This window comes from Metarhizium album, assembly GCF_000804445.1.
Source record: "Metarhizium album ARSEF 1941 chromosome Unknown scaffold_9, whole genome shotgun sequence".
Classification (NCBI taxonomy): domain Eukaryota; kingdom Fungi; phylum Ascomycota; class Sordariomycetes; order Hypocreales; family Clavicipitaceae; genus Metarhizium; species Metarhizium album.
Genome location: NW_024467583.1, coordinates 312,719 through 326,879, shown reverse-complemented (window position 1 = coordinate 326,879; position 14,161 = coordinate 312,719). Strand labels below are relative to the sequence as shown.

Here is a 14,161-nt window from a genome sequence, read left to right as displayed (position 1 = left end):
AGTCACACATTCACCCACATGTCCATCATCTTGGCACACGGCTGAGGTCCTGGGATATGGGTGCCCTTTTTAGGTTGCCCGATGAGGAGCTCCTTGCGCCGGTGCTCGAGAGCTTTCCCGGCCGAGGGCACCAGATCCGGTCGCTGGCGACACTCGTCCATGTGAGTGTGTACCAGATGGGAGCTGGCGCCTGGACTCCCGAGATGCCGAGCTCCTGAGCGCATGACTGACCATTTGTGCCCCCTCAGCCTTGTGCCGCGCCTTGTCGCAATCTCGTCCTCCATGGCACCGAAGCCACGGGCAAGTCGACCATCACGAAGCGGCTGCTCGCGAACCTAGCTGACGCGTACCGTTCCGCCGACCTGCACGGCCGAGGACTTCAGTATGCCATCGTAAACGCGGCACAGTGCATCACGACAAGACACTTGTTCGAGACCATTGTAGGATCGCTAGCAGACACACTGAAGTTGGATGGCCAAGCGGAACCAGGCAAGACGTCTCCTTCGATTTCCACCACGGCACTCGGGAGACAGAGGCGCTGCGAGACAATGGCGCAGCTGTCTGTAATCATGAGTACCATGCTTCAAGAGCTGGCCAGGGATCCAACATGGAGGTTCATATTGGTTTTGGATGCCATAGACAGGCAAAGGGATGCGCCACCCACATTGATACCCGCCTTGGCTCGTCTGTCAGAGATTGTGAGCCCAAAGTTCAAAATCCGCCATGGCCATGCATGTCGTTTCACCACGCTGACGGAACCCACGACAGATCCCCAGCCTCACCACGGTCTTCATCGTTACGGCACCGCCTGCAGGCTTCCTCCGAACACCCGCATCTGCAATTCTTCACTTCCCCCCGTACACAAAATCCGAGTTTGTCCGTATCCTCTCTCTCTCTCCGCCACCTGCGATATCCGGCGCGACGCAACTCGAGACGACTGACCTCTGGACCCGATTTTGCGCCGCCGTTCACGATGCGTTTGTGCGGTCTGCTTCTCGTACTCTGCCGTCCTTCCGCCACAGCTGCCGCGCTCTATGGCCGCGGTTCACCGCTCCTGTAACAGCTGGAACCTACTCACCGAGAGAATTCTCCAAGCTTCTGGTAGCAGCACGGGTTCATTTCCAAGACGAGTCCCTCCTGGATCCAGGCATCCTCTCAGCCCGCCCCGAACTGCCGCCGGCTGCAGCGACCGTAACAACAAGGCCTACCGTGGTCCCTTCGAGACCCCATGCAAATGCCACCACTTCGGCCTCGGACCTGACCGCTTTGCTGCCCATTGCAGCACGTCTGATCCTCTTGGCCGCCTACCTCGCCTCGCACAACGCTACACGACACGATCTCACGCTGTTCTCAACCCATCATCACAGTCGTAAACGGCGTCGAGGTGGCGGCCTGGCCGCTAGTCGTGGGACCCCCCGCTCCAAACACCGAAGGATTGCACGAAAACTGCTCGGCGCACATGCGTTTGTTCTAGAACGCATGATGGCAATCTTTGAAGTTGTTCGAAGCGAATGGTCTCCTGACGGGACTTGTGCTGGAAACCCCGGCTTGGATGGCGACATTGGAATGGCTCTTGCTACGCTAGCCAGCCTCCGCTTGTTAGTCAAAGTTGGCGCGGGAGACATGATGGATAGATCTGGAAAATGGAGAATAAACATTAGTTGGGAGTCTATCAGGGGCATCGGGAGGAGCGTTGGCGTCGAAGTGGAGGAGTGGCTCATTGAATAGAACGAGGGCGATTTGTCCATCGTGGAATGTATAAATACGAGAACAGACCTCGTGCATGGCCAAAGTTATCAGAGAGATGAGTACGATTATGTATCGCGATGAAAATTCACAAGACGACGTGTGTGGCCGTTTGTATTGGAGCACGTCTGCCCCGGGAGAAAGAAAGAAAAACAGGTACCCCTTGCAAATTGCCGAGCAATTCATTCTCTGTAGCCGGCATCCTGCCTGTCGCGTTTCTATAAAACGGAGGCGACTGAGCATCATCGAGACGTGCTACACATTATGCCATTGTGACTATGCCGTGACTGTCAAACTGGTCACGCGCGAAAAGAGCACCCAAAATAAGTCTCACAGAAAAATGGGAGTGAGCACTACTCTATCCTGTACACAAATTCCCAACGCCGAAAGTCGCAGCATATTTTGAAATGCGCAGATATCCCCTTCCGCTGTAGCTGAACAGCGCATATGCGCATCCGAAACCACCAGGTTCCAATATCATCCGACAAGAGACCGTAAATTATGATTGATTCCAAATATGAGAACAGAACAGAATTTCGATTTTCGCTTGTTTGAAAATGACCCAGTTGAGTGAGGGCGACAAAATGCCCACTCTGTTTTGCATAGTGCTAAATCTATTATGCACATCGTGTTCGGGGGCAAGCTCCTGCAGGCTCGCCTCGTTTGATGGAGGCAGATAGGCTTTACTCTAGAGACCTTTTTGAGCTGTTCCCTCCCGGGAAGGAACTGAAAAAGCCGCCTTCGTATGGTCGGGCTGTCGCTCCAGGCACCTCGCTCGTTGGCCTGCTAGGCTGTTCCTCCAGAGGGAGCAAGGGGGAGGAGCCAGTCTGGGACTCAGTCATCAGGCGTGCTTTTCGGTCAGCCTTGTTGCTCTCGCTTGTGCGATCATAGAGATACAACCCGACGAAAGTCAAGGCAATTCCCACTGCCTGAATGGGCGTTGTTGGACTTCGAAACCACAAAATAGCCATGACTATGACAAAGACCCGCTTGATCAAACTGGCCACAGAGTATGTGACGGGTGAAACCATGGACAGCAATATAAATGCCAGAATATTCTGAGAAAAATGGAACACGCCGTTGAAGATGAATTCAAGGGTCAGGCGACCATGATCCATGGCATCCTTGTTGTTACTCAAGTCAAGTGAGCCATCATGCAAGACGTCCTTTAGTAAAGTGATGCCTTCGCTCCAGAACCAAATTGGCATCGTCACGACAAATGCCATACCGGAAGAATAGCATAGCAAGTTCAACTTGTCTAGCTTTTTTGAATGGCCTCCAGGGCCTTCTGCTTCTGCTTTGGCAGCCTCGTTGAAAATCTTCTTGGAGACAATGTTTTGAGAGACGAAAATGAGTGTCGCCAGAAACGCTTGAATAACGCCAAGCATTTGCCCTCCATAGCTGTGTTTTCCGGAACAGGCAAGCATGACCCCAACCGTCAGGGGAATCAAGGACCAATACGTTGCCTGGGGGTATCGAATGTCGTAAAAGATTCTGTAAGCTAGCACTGTGAACAAGGGAGATAGCCCTTTGATGGTGTGAACGAGTGAGACGGGAATTTTGGCGGTTGCGGTGGAACTCAAAAGGTGACCACCAATCTGGAACGCTGCGAGAGGTAGTGTGGCCATGAGAACGTCTCTCGAGGGCTGGCGGATGGGATGTCGAAGAGTAGAGACCTTCTCACGAAGAATTGGAAATAAGGTGGCTAGCCATGCGAGGACGACGCAGAGGGAAGATACAAAGGCGAATTGAACTAGCGTCAAGGTCGCAGGCTTGTCGAAGGCATTGAGGATGGACTTGGACGAGGTGTTTGTCAAGGCAGAGGATGTATACCACATGAGGCAAAGTATCTGTCACGAAGGGCCAAAATTAGCAACTGCACGAAGAAGCTGCACGGAAGAGGCCGGGGCCGATTCATTTAGATGATCAAGGCGGCGCGACGTACGACGAGTTTTGGAGACACGGGAGCGCGCAGAGCATCGGCGATTTCGTGGGCATTCTGGCTCACACTTCCTTTTCTGGTACGAATAGTGCGAATGGCGTCGCTCAAGCTCTTTTGACGACTGTTTCCTCGTTTCGAGTTGTCCCAGGGTGAGAGATTTTGACCATGGCCGTGAACGGGTGTGTTTGTGTGACCATTCTCGTTGCGTACGGCGGGGGCGGATCGACGGTCTGAATGTGAAATGGCGCCATTGGGGAGGCCATAACCAGAGGCAGGCTTCAGAGGACTAGGAGAGCGAGAAAGGCCATTGGGGAAACGAGGCGCATCTGTGTAGTCCGGGAACTTTTCCATGCTAGCAGACAGTCTATGACGAGCTGTGAGCTGCCGGCTGCAAAAGAAAACAAAAATCGGATGCAGGATGGCTGCTGTGCGTTATCACGAGCCCGTATATCAGGTCGGCCGCAGCTTGGGCAGTGTTCAAGTCGGACTGGGGAACGAGAAGCGACGAAAGGGCGTCCCAAAGACGGGATGCGATGATGCGAGGCGGATCGGACGGAGCTCTTGGCATGGAGAAGTCTTGGCTGTTCTCGGTAGCTCAAAGAGTGTCCCGACAGAGAAGAGGAACAAGTGTGGTTATTGCAGCGTCAGAACGCCAGCAGGTTGAACGAGTGACGACACGGCCATAAATGGCAACGAGGGATATCGGAAGCAAATCACCGCAACAAGTCCATTGCGAGCGGATTCGCGGAAACTAAGCAAGCCCAGAAGAGTTGGAACTTGTTGAAGAGAGAAAGGAAGAAATGGAAGAGGAACCCGGAAAAGGTGAGAGCTGATGGATTGATTGGTTGATTGTTTAATTGATGATTGCGCCACTGCTATTATTACATATTACAATACGGAGAGCGAGCCAGTGAGTGCCTCAGGTACTTCGTAGGGACGCCGTTGAGTGGTGCCCTCCCTGGCAATCTACTGAGAACTTAAGAATACTTACTGTACTTAACCTACCTAGGTAAGTAGGTACCTTGTTACTTTCAGTCAGCAGACTCTGGCGCGCCTGGGCTCACGGCACTTAGGGCCTCATCAGTTAGTTACCCGGCAATCTGCCGACACCTTCAGCGCCTCTCCACGACGAGATTTACCCGACTGGTAGTTAGTTAGTTGAATGTACGCCCAGATCTTCTTGAATGTCCACTGGTCGGCGCATTTCCGCATCTCGTCTATGACTGGACGCGCTCGACTTTCCATTCTGAAGTCTGTTCTATTCGCCCTTGGCTTTTGGCCAGTATCCTAACCCTCCGGCGTCCACGACCTCCCAACTTCTCACCCGTAACATCAGGAGTCGATTCTCAAAACCTCTGAACCTCTGTCACGCTTTAGGCTGACCTTGCCTTGACCGGTCTCTGTCCTTTTGCTGAATGGGAAGGGACCCCAAGCAGTACATCATTGCCGTCACGGGTCTCTACGCCGTCTTCCAACTTCTGACCCGAACATCGAGTTCCGCAAATTTTCCAAGTAACAAGAGCCTGTCGTCGCAATCCCCGACTTCATCATGGCCGCCACAAAAATGACCAAGAACCAGCTGCGGAGAGCCAAGAAGAAGGAGCAGAAGAAGGCCCAGAAATCTGAGGTGCGACAACACCACTCGCTAGTCCCTGATGCATGCGAAGATGTGTCCCTAGAATGAAACTGACATTTGAACAGTCTACAGACGAACTTCGACAAAACGACCATCAAACAGATCAAGAACAAGACGCGATTGCCGCCGCCGCCAACCATGTCGATTCCGACAATGAAGATAAGCACGAAATCAACAACCACGCCGCCGAACCTCCTGTCACCCTGGATGCAACCATCGTTGACGATTCCTTCGATGAGGACCCCGCTTTTGCTGTGTACAAAGATATTTTCACCAAATTTGGCGCCTCATTGAGGGAGGATGAGGTGGCTAAGGAGGCGAATGCGGGCAATCAAGGCACAATTTTTCTTGGAGACGATGATGGTATCCCTGACGAGGAAGAAGAAGATGACAAACCCAAGTTGTCGAAGAAGAAGCGAAAGGAACTCAACAAGCTTTCCGTAGCCGAACTGAAGGCGCTGGTGTCTATCCCAGAAGTCGTTGAGTGGCACGACGTGTCTTCGTCTGATCCACGAGTATTGGTCCAGATCAAGGCTCAGCGAAATGTGGTACCAGTACCAACACACTGGTCACTCAAACGAGAATACCTGTCATCCAAGAGAGGCATCGAAAAGCCACCCTTTCGACTACCTCAATTTATCTCCGATACTGGCATTACAGAGATGAGGGACGCTGTGCTCGAGAAACAGGCCGAGCAGACGTTGAAGCAGAAGCAAAGGGAACGAGTCGCGCCAAAAATGGGCAAGCTAGACATCGACTACCAGAAGCTTTACGATGCTTTCTTCCGTTTTCAAACGAAACCAGAGCTTACTCGCTTTGGCGAAGTATACTATGAGGGCAAGGAGGCAGAAGTCGACTACCAACACTTCCGGCCTGGCGACCTGACCGATGCTACCAAGGAAGCCCTAGGAATGCCGGCTGGAGCGCCCCCCCCCTGGTTGATCAACCAGCAACGCTTTGGGCCTCCCCCATCGTACCCAACGCTCAAAATTCCTGGCCTCAACGCCCCGCCACCTCCTGGTGGTTCATGGGGCTTCCACCCCGGCGGATGGGGTAAGCCCCCTGTCGATGAGAGTAACCGTCCATTATATGGTGGTGATGTGTTTGGCCTCGCTCAAAACGGAGGAGCCCAACCACAGGCAACACAAGTTCAACTACAGATAGGCGAAGCCGTTGAACGGACTCTTTGGGGCGAGCTGCAACCCCGAGAAGAGGAGTCAGAAGAGGAGGAATCCGAAGAAGAGTCCGATGGGGAGGAGGACGCTGACGCTGGAAACCTTGAGACACATAGTGGCCTCGAGACTCCCAGCGGCTATTCCACGAATTTGAACGAATACGGCTCTGGCGGCGTGGAAACCTCCGTCGCGGGCGAAATGGACCTACGAAAAGAGCGCCGAGGTTACGATACTGAGGAATCATCCGCCCCGAGATCGGCCTACACAGTCCTGCAAGAACGGCAGGTCCGAGCAGAAGGCTTCTTCGGCAGCGACCGCGTCTATGACCTCAAGGCCGGCCAGCGAGCTGGAGTGCCCGTCCTCGGCTCAGAAGACGAGTCCCGCAAGCGCAAGAAACCCGGCGATGTCGATGTTGCCCTGGACGTTGACTCATTGAACAAGCATGACGGCATCAACCGGGATGCCCTTCGGCAACAGTTTGAAGAGACCAGAAAACAGGAAGGACTGGGAGCCAATTGGGCTCATGATGATGACCTCACGGATCTCATTGCCGAAGAGAGCCGCAAACGACAACGCACAGAAAAGGAGCGCCAGGACAAGAAGAAAGAGAACCGGCATAGGTTTTAGATCAAGTCACGGCGACGCCAGGAGTGGTTTCTCACAAGGAGAATTTCTGTTCTCGCGACTGCAAAGCTCGATGGGGTGGCGGCATTCGAAACCCCACGACGTGTAAGATGCTCTGTTACCAAGGGGTGAAAGCACATGAGGTTGTATTGATCCACAGGCGGTGGCCATGATAGACGACAATTTCTTCTTATCTATTATTTTTCCAAACAGTTGTGGCGTTGGACAGGTTCTTGGGCGTACACTTTCTGACTGTAGAAATAGTCTGGGTGGTATTATTTTAAGTGGCTGTCAAAAATACCCAAGTGCTCAATGTATGCATATATATCGAGGAAGTCACTAGACTTGCTCCCCTGCAATCTCTTTCTATGGGCACGGCACTGCGCAGACATCGTCATATTCCTGGACCAAGTCTTACGAGAGCAATTCATTCTCTAAAGGGTTTCTTGGCCCAGGCTTGCCTCATATGAGCAACCACGGTATTTTGGACTTGGACGGAGGCGCTGAAATTGGATGAGCTTAACAGTAGTTTTTCCGTGATGATAGCCATCGATCTTGGGGGGTATCGATACCTCCATGAGAAGAAGCTGCAGATCATCACTCTAATATACACAGTATTTCATCATCGTAGCTTCTGTTTGAAATCTGCCCGTCGCACCTCGGTCGTCTCCGTTCCAAGGCAAGGTTTGGACCTGGCAAAGATCATGCTGGCTAACGGCGGGTAAGATCCGAACCTCTAGTCGGAACCTTTTCTGCCTTCGCTGCAAACGTTGCAAAGCCACCCTGGTCTCGTTACTGGCATGACTGCATCGCCCTTGGTGCAGTCGGCATGGTATAATCGTTTCAAGCATGTCTAGAGAATACAGTGTCAGTCCACCTTCCGCACACAAACACGCGAAATGAAATGCCGGGAGATCCTACGGTATTAGAGCACAGTAGTAGCCGCGGGCCAATAACGGGAAGCTGGCAAATGGTGCAACCATTGGCGCCTTTGCGGATTTGGGAGACTTTTGGAGATTGCTTGGTGCTGGCCATGTCTTTTGCCCGGCCATCAGCAGCCAGTGTGTCACCAGGCAGACTTTGACCCTTTGTAGATTTGGTTCTCGCCTCATTAATGTACCTGAACGCCTGCTGCATGTCTTCATCATCTAGAACATCTCGCGCCAATAAGACACTCGAGTGCTTTCCAAACTCGAGCATTCGGTGCTGCGCGCCTGCAAGCCAACTCGCTTTCTCTTCGACAAAGTTCATCCAGGCACGGGAGAAGTACGCAGCCGAAGTGATATTTTGCTGCAAAATATAGCCGTCCCACTCCCATATATATTCCTTCTCTGCCGCAGTTACATCAGAAAAGTCAGCTATGCTTTCTCGGTGCTTTTGTATTAACCATGTATTATCGGGGGTATTCTGAGGGACTTCCTGCCCGGCCTTCAGCCTTGCTTTGCTTATGGGATGGAATAGAGGTTGTGGAATGCTGGGAACCAGGACCTTGCTCACGCTCGGTGCCTTGACCGGTCGACGCAACGGTGGCTTCGATAGCTTTGCGACTGGGGATCCAGACTGAACTCGGTCAAGGAAAGTCTTCGTCGGGGACTTGAAAACTTCATCGCCGTCAGGCCCGAATCGTGATGTAGCCCAGTTCTGATCTCCAGATATGAAGGTTTGGAGGCTGAAGGGCTTCGCTGGTCGCCCAAGTTGAAGAGCTTTCCGAGGAGACAGCGTCGGCTCTCTGAGGGCGGCAACTCGAAACAGCGGGCCATGGCTTGTGGTTTCGAGCTCAAAGACGTACGACGGATGAGATGTTTGCAGGTGCAGCTGCAGTTGGTCCATAGATTCGTGGTACGCGCCGCAGGTTATACAACAGTGATAGTCCAAGGATATGGGCTGGTCGCTCGGCAAGACGTATTGCACGCGGCCTTCATTCGCCTCTGCATTCGAATCCCGGCCACGCTGCTTCTTCTCTCGTCCAATCGCTTGATCACTGAGCACTTTCAGGTTGTATATCTTGTTCTTTTCTCGAGCCCGCAATGAGCGAGATGGCGTCTGGTCACCGGCAAACTCATCGTCTTGGTCGTGCGGCGATGCACCATTAGCATGGCCATTCATGCCATTTGTCGGGCACTTTCCAGGATGGCCCATTGCATTGTCACTCAACACGTCGACGTCTGGATCGATTGCCGTAATGCAGGGCATGGACCCTGGTTCAAGTGGTCTCAAGGCTGTCAATCCCGACCTCCATCGAAGGTCAACGCTCATGAGATAGTTGGTTGGGTAACTGGACTGGTCCGAGGGGTGCCTTGCCGAGAGGCTCAAGGGGCTTCTCAACTTCCCAAAGACGCTATCGAACCTGCTAGACATGACCCAGTGCCGAGTTGTCCCCCTTATCGGGTAGAGAGATTGCGGAGGCACGCCAAAGTCTTGCTCGTCTAGGGGCGGCCAACGAGTGGCATCGGCAGCCTCCAGCTCTATGACCAAGTGGTACGAATCCGACAGATCAAAGGTTCCGTCGTCGGGGCGATTAATTAGAATGCTCTCTCGAGGGATCAAGAAGGGTTGGGGCAAGTCAACGCGGGCGATGGGATAGGGGCCAGCGGGATTCTTAAATGTTATCAGGTCGCATAGTTGACTCTGGCAATACAGAACTTGTGGTGGATGCGAGCTCATGTCAAACATGGAGACTTTGCATCTCGCCTTGGTGGTGAGCAGCACATCGCGAGGCACAGTGTTCCCTTGCAACGACTTGACCTTTTTTGAGTCTTTATGGAGAAGCTTGATCAGGCCGATGCGTAGCATTGAGCCAGACTCAGACAAGCGTGGTGATGCGACAAGGTGATCAAGATCGAATGAGTCGGGGGATGAGATGCGACGGCGCTTTGCCGGGGGTCCGTCGTCACTCTCGCCACGGGGCAACTTATGCATGGGCGAAGAGATTATGTTTCCCATGACGGATGACTCCTGAAGCGCCCTAACACTCTTGAGCCAGGTGCGATGAAGAAAGGGGGCTGTCCGCTGGCAAGGGCTATGCGCCGTCATGTTTAAAGCCCATTCATAGAGTGGCCGTGATGGAGGAGGGAAACGCCAGCAAGTAAAGCGAGGGACCAAGGAATGCCAGATTGCCTCAAGAGCATGGAGACGGACGAGGCATTGTTTCTGCGTATCGGTAGGGCGTTTTTGCCGGTCAAAATTCGTTGCCTGAAGATGTTTACAACTTGAGCGTCAAACACGCGGATGGCGCTTGACAGCGACAGGCGGCCGCAGACAAGGGGTGCGTGCGGTCTGGGCGTCGACTTTGGAGACGGCGACGGGCAATATACCGAAGCTGATACGCGCAATTTCGAGCGAGCCTTTTGAGCGAAGCAGTTGGCCACGAGCGGACGACTATCGTGTCTGGCGATGTGAGAAGTGAGGCTTAGCCGGACATGACGGCGCATGCGATTGACGGCAGCAGGTACAACTGAGACGCGTGAGGTAAGGTGAGGTGAGGTGAGGTGAGGTGTGAGTGAGGTGCAGGGGAATCTGCTTCTATGACGGGCCCAGGAAGGGTTTAGTGCGGGCAAGGCGTGAATGAATGAATACTTGGGCATGCATGTTGTGGACCACGGGCCTCTCCTCTCCACACGGTGACGGAGATGCCTGCTGCTTCTCGTAGTCAATGTTGCGGCGAGGCGCCTCGGGAGTCGAGTCGTGTGCCAAGGAACGTACTTCTTAATGTGAGCAAGTACCTACGTAAGTACTCAAGTGCTCCATACTTACCTACTACGTCGGCCTAGGTACCTACTTAGGTAGCTACTTAAGTACTTGAGTGGTTGTCATCTCCTATGCTCGCCTCGGTAGAGCAATATTTCGGCGTCCCGTATGAAGTAGGAACTAGCATCTCAAGCAGTGCCTGCAGGCTACAGCAAGTGTGCATAGACTATTTCTCCGGCAAAACGATGCGCAGGCAATCTGTTGTCTCTGAATTCAGAAAAGAAATCTAAATTCTCCTTTGCCAAGTTGTACTTTTCTTGTTTTGTCGTGAAGGACTCCCTGCACTGGAACGGCGCTTACACGATGGGTCCCGTCTCTCAAGTCCGCCCCGTTTATTGCATGCACCTCCGCGCGCCTCAACGTCTGACCCCTGCACGTAGCATCTTTCCCGCATGCTGAATGCAAGGCTGCCAGAAGCTCAACTTCTTTACCCCACCAAATCTCGAGCCGTGCAGGTTGGTGCCATCATTTCCTCCTTCGACGCCGACTTTTTTTTTTTTTTCCTTTTTTTTTTGCTGCGCTACTATTTGATGTCATGATAGTCTCGAGGGCCGAACTGTCCATCCACCAAGATGCTCAAAATTTCGCACCAATATCATTTGCAAAATTTGAGCCGTTATCCTCAAGTCGAAGCCCGCAGATAACCATCCTGGTGTCTGCCATCCTGCAAGCTTGATATTGATCAGAGTGTACGTCACCCAGGGACCCTTGGTAGTCGCGATATCCCACTGAACTTCTCATTACGGAGGAAGGCCATCGATCAATATATCTCCGTGGCCAGAGCTCAAGTCCACACGTCCAACAATATGACCTGGACTCGCAGTTCACGCTCTGGGCGTCCCGACGTAGCTGTCAGCCGGCGCAATGCCAATCGCCTCTCACAAATCGCCGCGACCCGTACACGAACGCTTCCCAGACCAAACTATGCAGAGGAATCCACTGAATCCGGTGATGATTCAGACGCGCAATCTGCCGTTGTCTCCCAATCCGCCGAATCGGGTCTAAAAAGCGACCTTGAATCAAGCATGAGCCCTCTGGCAGAAGAGCGAGCGTCACGACTGGGCGATCGAAGGAAAAGACTTGAGCATTTTGAATCGGCTTCAAGCAAAAAATTCGTCAAGAAAAAATCCCGTACGACTTCTGGAGCCGCTGGCACTTCCAAAGCCAGCTCAAGTCGTGGAAAGCGAAGCCGCCCATCACCACCATCGACTTCCAAGAGGCGAAAACTGTTGGCACAGGGCATTGCGACCGGAAGCCACATCCCAGATGAGTTCATTCCAGACTGGCGAGACCCTCGAGTCCCATTCCAGTGTTGGACAGATATTTTTCTGTACGCGGCCAGAGAAGGATCTACCGAGGTACTTTCAAACAGTTGGCTCATACAAGCCGCTACCACGTGCAGATTATTCGCAGAACCTGCACTGACTGCTATTTATCGTTGCCCAACCATTAAAAATACTGCCAAGGCGAAACGTCTAGCAGTCCTGCTTGAACGCCCCTCTTCAGAGACTCTATACAACTATCGCGTAAAGGTCGAGGCGCTGCACATCAACGTTCAGATTGTGCCACAGCCGCTCCTATTTCAGCTGATCAGCCCACTTATTCGCCTTAAAGAGTTGATTATTTTTACCCCCATGGATCAACCTCCCTACCGAGAGTTGGACATGACACTGCGTTGGCATTACTCAGAAGACATCTTCCGAGCGCTGGACGGCGCTGCCACCGAGTCCTCTCTGATTGGCGACAAGCCATTTCCGACTGCCCTGAAGAGCTGGGAGTGGAGCGGTAGATTTCTTGGAGGATATGTTCCAACAATCGAGGCTATATCAGGTCTCCATAAGACGCTACCATTCTCACAGCTCACTAGACTGAGCTTGACCAATTTTCAAGTGCCCTCACTGAAGCACCTGCAAATAAAACCCGACTCCGAAGAAAAAGAACTACAGACATATGAAATGGATGGCGCTACTATACAGGCTGTGGCACAAGCCATCTCGGCCCTCGCCTCGCTGAAACATCTCGTTTTTGAATCCTCGACCGTGCTCAACGACCGGCTGCTTCCTCTTTTACCAAAGAGTCTTGTTCATTTTGAACTGATCAACTGCTGGGAGGTTAGGTCCGAAGATCTGTCTTCATTTCTGTGCACCCATGGCAGCGAGCTTAAGACGTTGACCCTGATGCACAATCAGTCACTTGATTTGGGTTTCCTCACAAACTTGGCCGATACGTGTCCCAAGTTAAGAAAATTACACATAAACCTGTCATACTATCGACATCACGACTGTATCAACGATGCTGATCCCATGTACGATCAAGTATTGCTACCATCTCAGATTCCGAGGTGGCCTTGTGGTCTACGAGTGCTCAATATTGAGCATATTCGGGACTGGTCAATGGAAACTGCCGAGATTTTCTTCCAGTCAATCATCGACAGCGCACCCTTGCTACCAGATCTGCGATATCTTGCAATAAAAACAATGCTTGACATTCCTTGGCAAGCACGTGCTACCATGCGCCGAAAATGGCGCGACAAGATGAAACGGGTTTTTCTTCGACCTTTCGTGCCCCCCAATTCTCACACAACACTGCGTCAACCAGATGAGGATGAGGCGGCTCTGTCGATGGAAACAGCCGAGCCGCCAGCGTCCACATCGCCCTCCCGCCGAAGCAGCAGGATTGCCTCCCACAGCCAAGTCTACGAGATTCGAGGTCGGCATGGCAAATCTATGCGTCATCAGCCTGGGAGCATCTCCTACAAAGAGCCCGACACGGACGATGAAGAGTTTGATTTCCCGGAAGGAAAAGCCGCGGAGAAGGATATTATGGAGAGTAGCACAAGCGCCACGAATGTTTCGTCAGTCGATCAGGACACATCTGGCGAGGAATTTCTGCATGGAAAATGCACAACCGTTAACGTCTTGTTTGACAATCAAAAAATACGCGAGTTCCAATACAGCATGGAGGACTTTGGCTCTGAAGAATCGGACTCGGAAGAGGAGTGGGACGGCGACTACGAAGATGATGAGCATGTCGTGGTCTTCTAGACATGCACTGCAAACAAACCCCACAGCCTGTGTGCCCTGATGTCTTCGCTCTGTAACAGTACTTTGGCAAAAAAATGAACAGCGAGTGAAGGGACAGCCTGACGGGCGCAGTTCCTTACCGCAATGGAAGCTCAATGAAAGAAATGCAATTACCTTGAATTAAACTTGCAAATTCTCCACAGGCACTGTCTCGTCTTTTTAATCGTCGAGTTTTTTGGGAATCCGTAGTAGCAGTGATACCGACCAG

General features: G+C 52.4%; 5 protein-coding genes across 5 annotated transcripts; 3 read left to right on the top strand and 2 right to left on the bottom strand.

Annotated features, from left to right (window-relative positions):
• Window positions 1–56: 56 nt before the first annotated feature.
• On the top strand, window positions 57–1,728 carry MAM_04205 (origin recognition complex subunit Orc5; the record flags this gene model as incomplete). The annotated part of the gene is made up of 3 exons (XM_040823003.1): window positions 57–161; window positions 249–698; window positions 769–1,728. The coding sequence occupies 3 exons, from the start codon at window positions 57–59 to the stop codon at window positions 1,726–1,728; spliced, it is 1,515 nt and encodes a 504-aa protein (XP_040678882.1).
• A 701-nt stretch (window positions 1,729–2,429) lies between these two features.
• Window positions 2,430–4,039, bottom strand: MAM_04204 (uncharacterized protein; the record flags this gene model as incomplete). Its single annotated transcript, XM_040823002.1, has 2 exons — window positions 2,430–3,596; window positions 3,692–4,039. The coding sequence occupies 2 exons, from the start codon at window positions 4,037–4,039 to the stop codon at window positions 2,430–2,432; spliced, it is 1,515 nt and encodes a 504-aa protein (XP_040678881.1).
• A 1,198-nt stretch (window positions 4,040–5,237) lies between these two features.
• MAM_04203 (splicing factor 3b) lies at window positions 5,238–7,126 on the top strand (the record flags this gene model as incomplete). The annotated part of the gene is made up of 2 exons (XM_040823001.1): window positions 5,238–5,315; window positions 5,390–7,126. 2 exons carry the CDS (start codon window positions 5,238–5,240, stop codon window positions 7,124–7,126), a joined length of 1,815 nt encoding a protein of 604 aa, XP_040678880.1.
• Window positions 7,127–7,859: 733 nt separating this feature from the next.
• On the bottom strand, window positions 7,860–10,066 carry MAM_04202 (Polycomb protein, VEFS-Box; the record flags this gene model as incomplete). The annotated part of the gene is made up of 2 exons (XM_040823000.1): window positions 7,860–7,976; window positions 8,045–10,066. 2 exons carry the CDS (start codon window positions 10,064–10,066, stop codon window positions 7,860–7,862), a joined length of 2,139 nt encoding a protein of 712 aa, XP_040678879.1.
• A 1,610-nt stretch (window positions 10,067–11,676) lies between these two features.
• Window positions 11,677–13,914, top strand: MAM_04201 (uncharacterized protein; the record flags this gene model as incomplete). The annotated part of the gene is made up of 1 exon (XM_040822999.1): window positions 11,677–13,914. The coding sequence occupies one exon, from the start codon at window positions 11,677–11,679 to the stop codon at window positions 13,912–13,914; it is 2,238 nt and encodes a 745-aa protein (XP_040678878.1).
• Window positions 13,915–14,161: the final 247 nt, after the last annotated feature.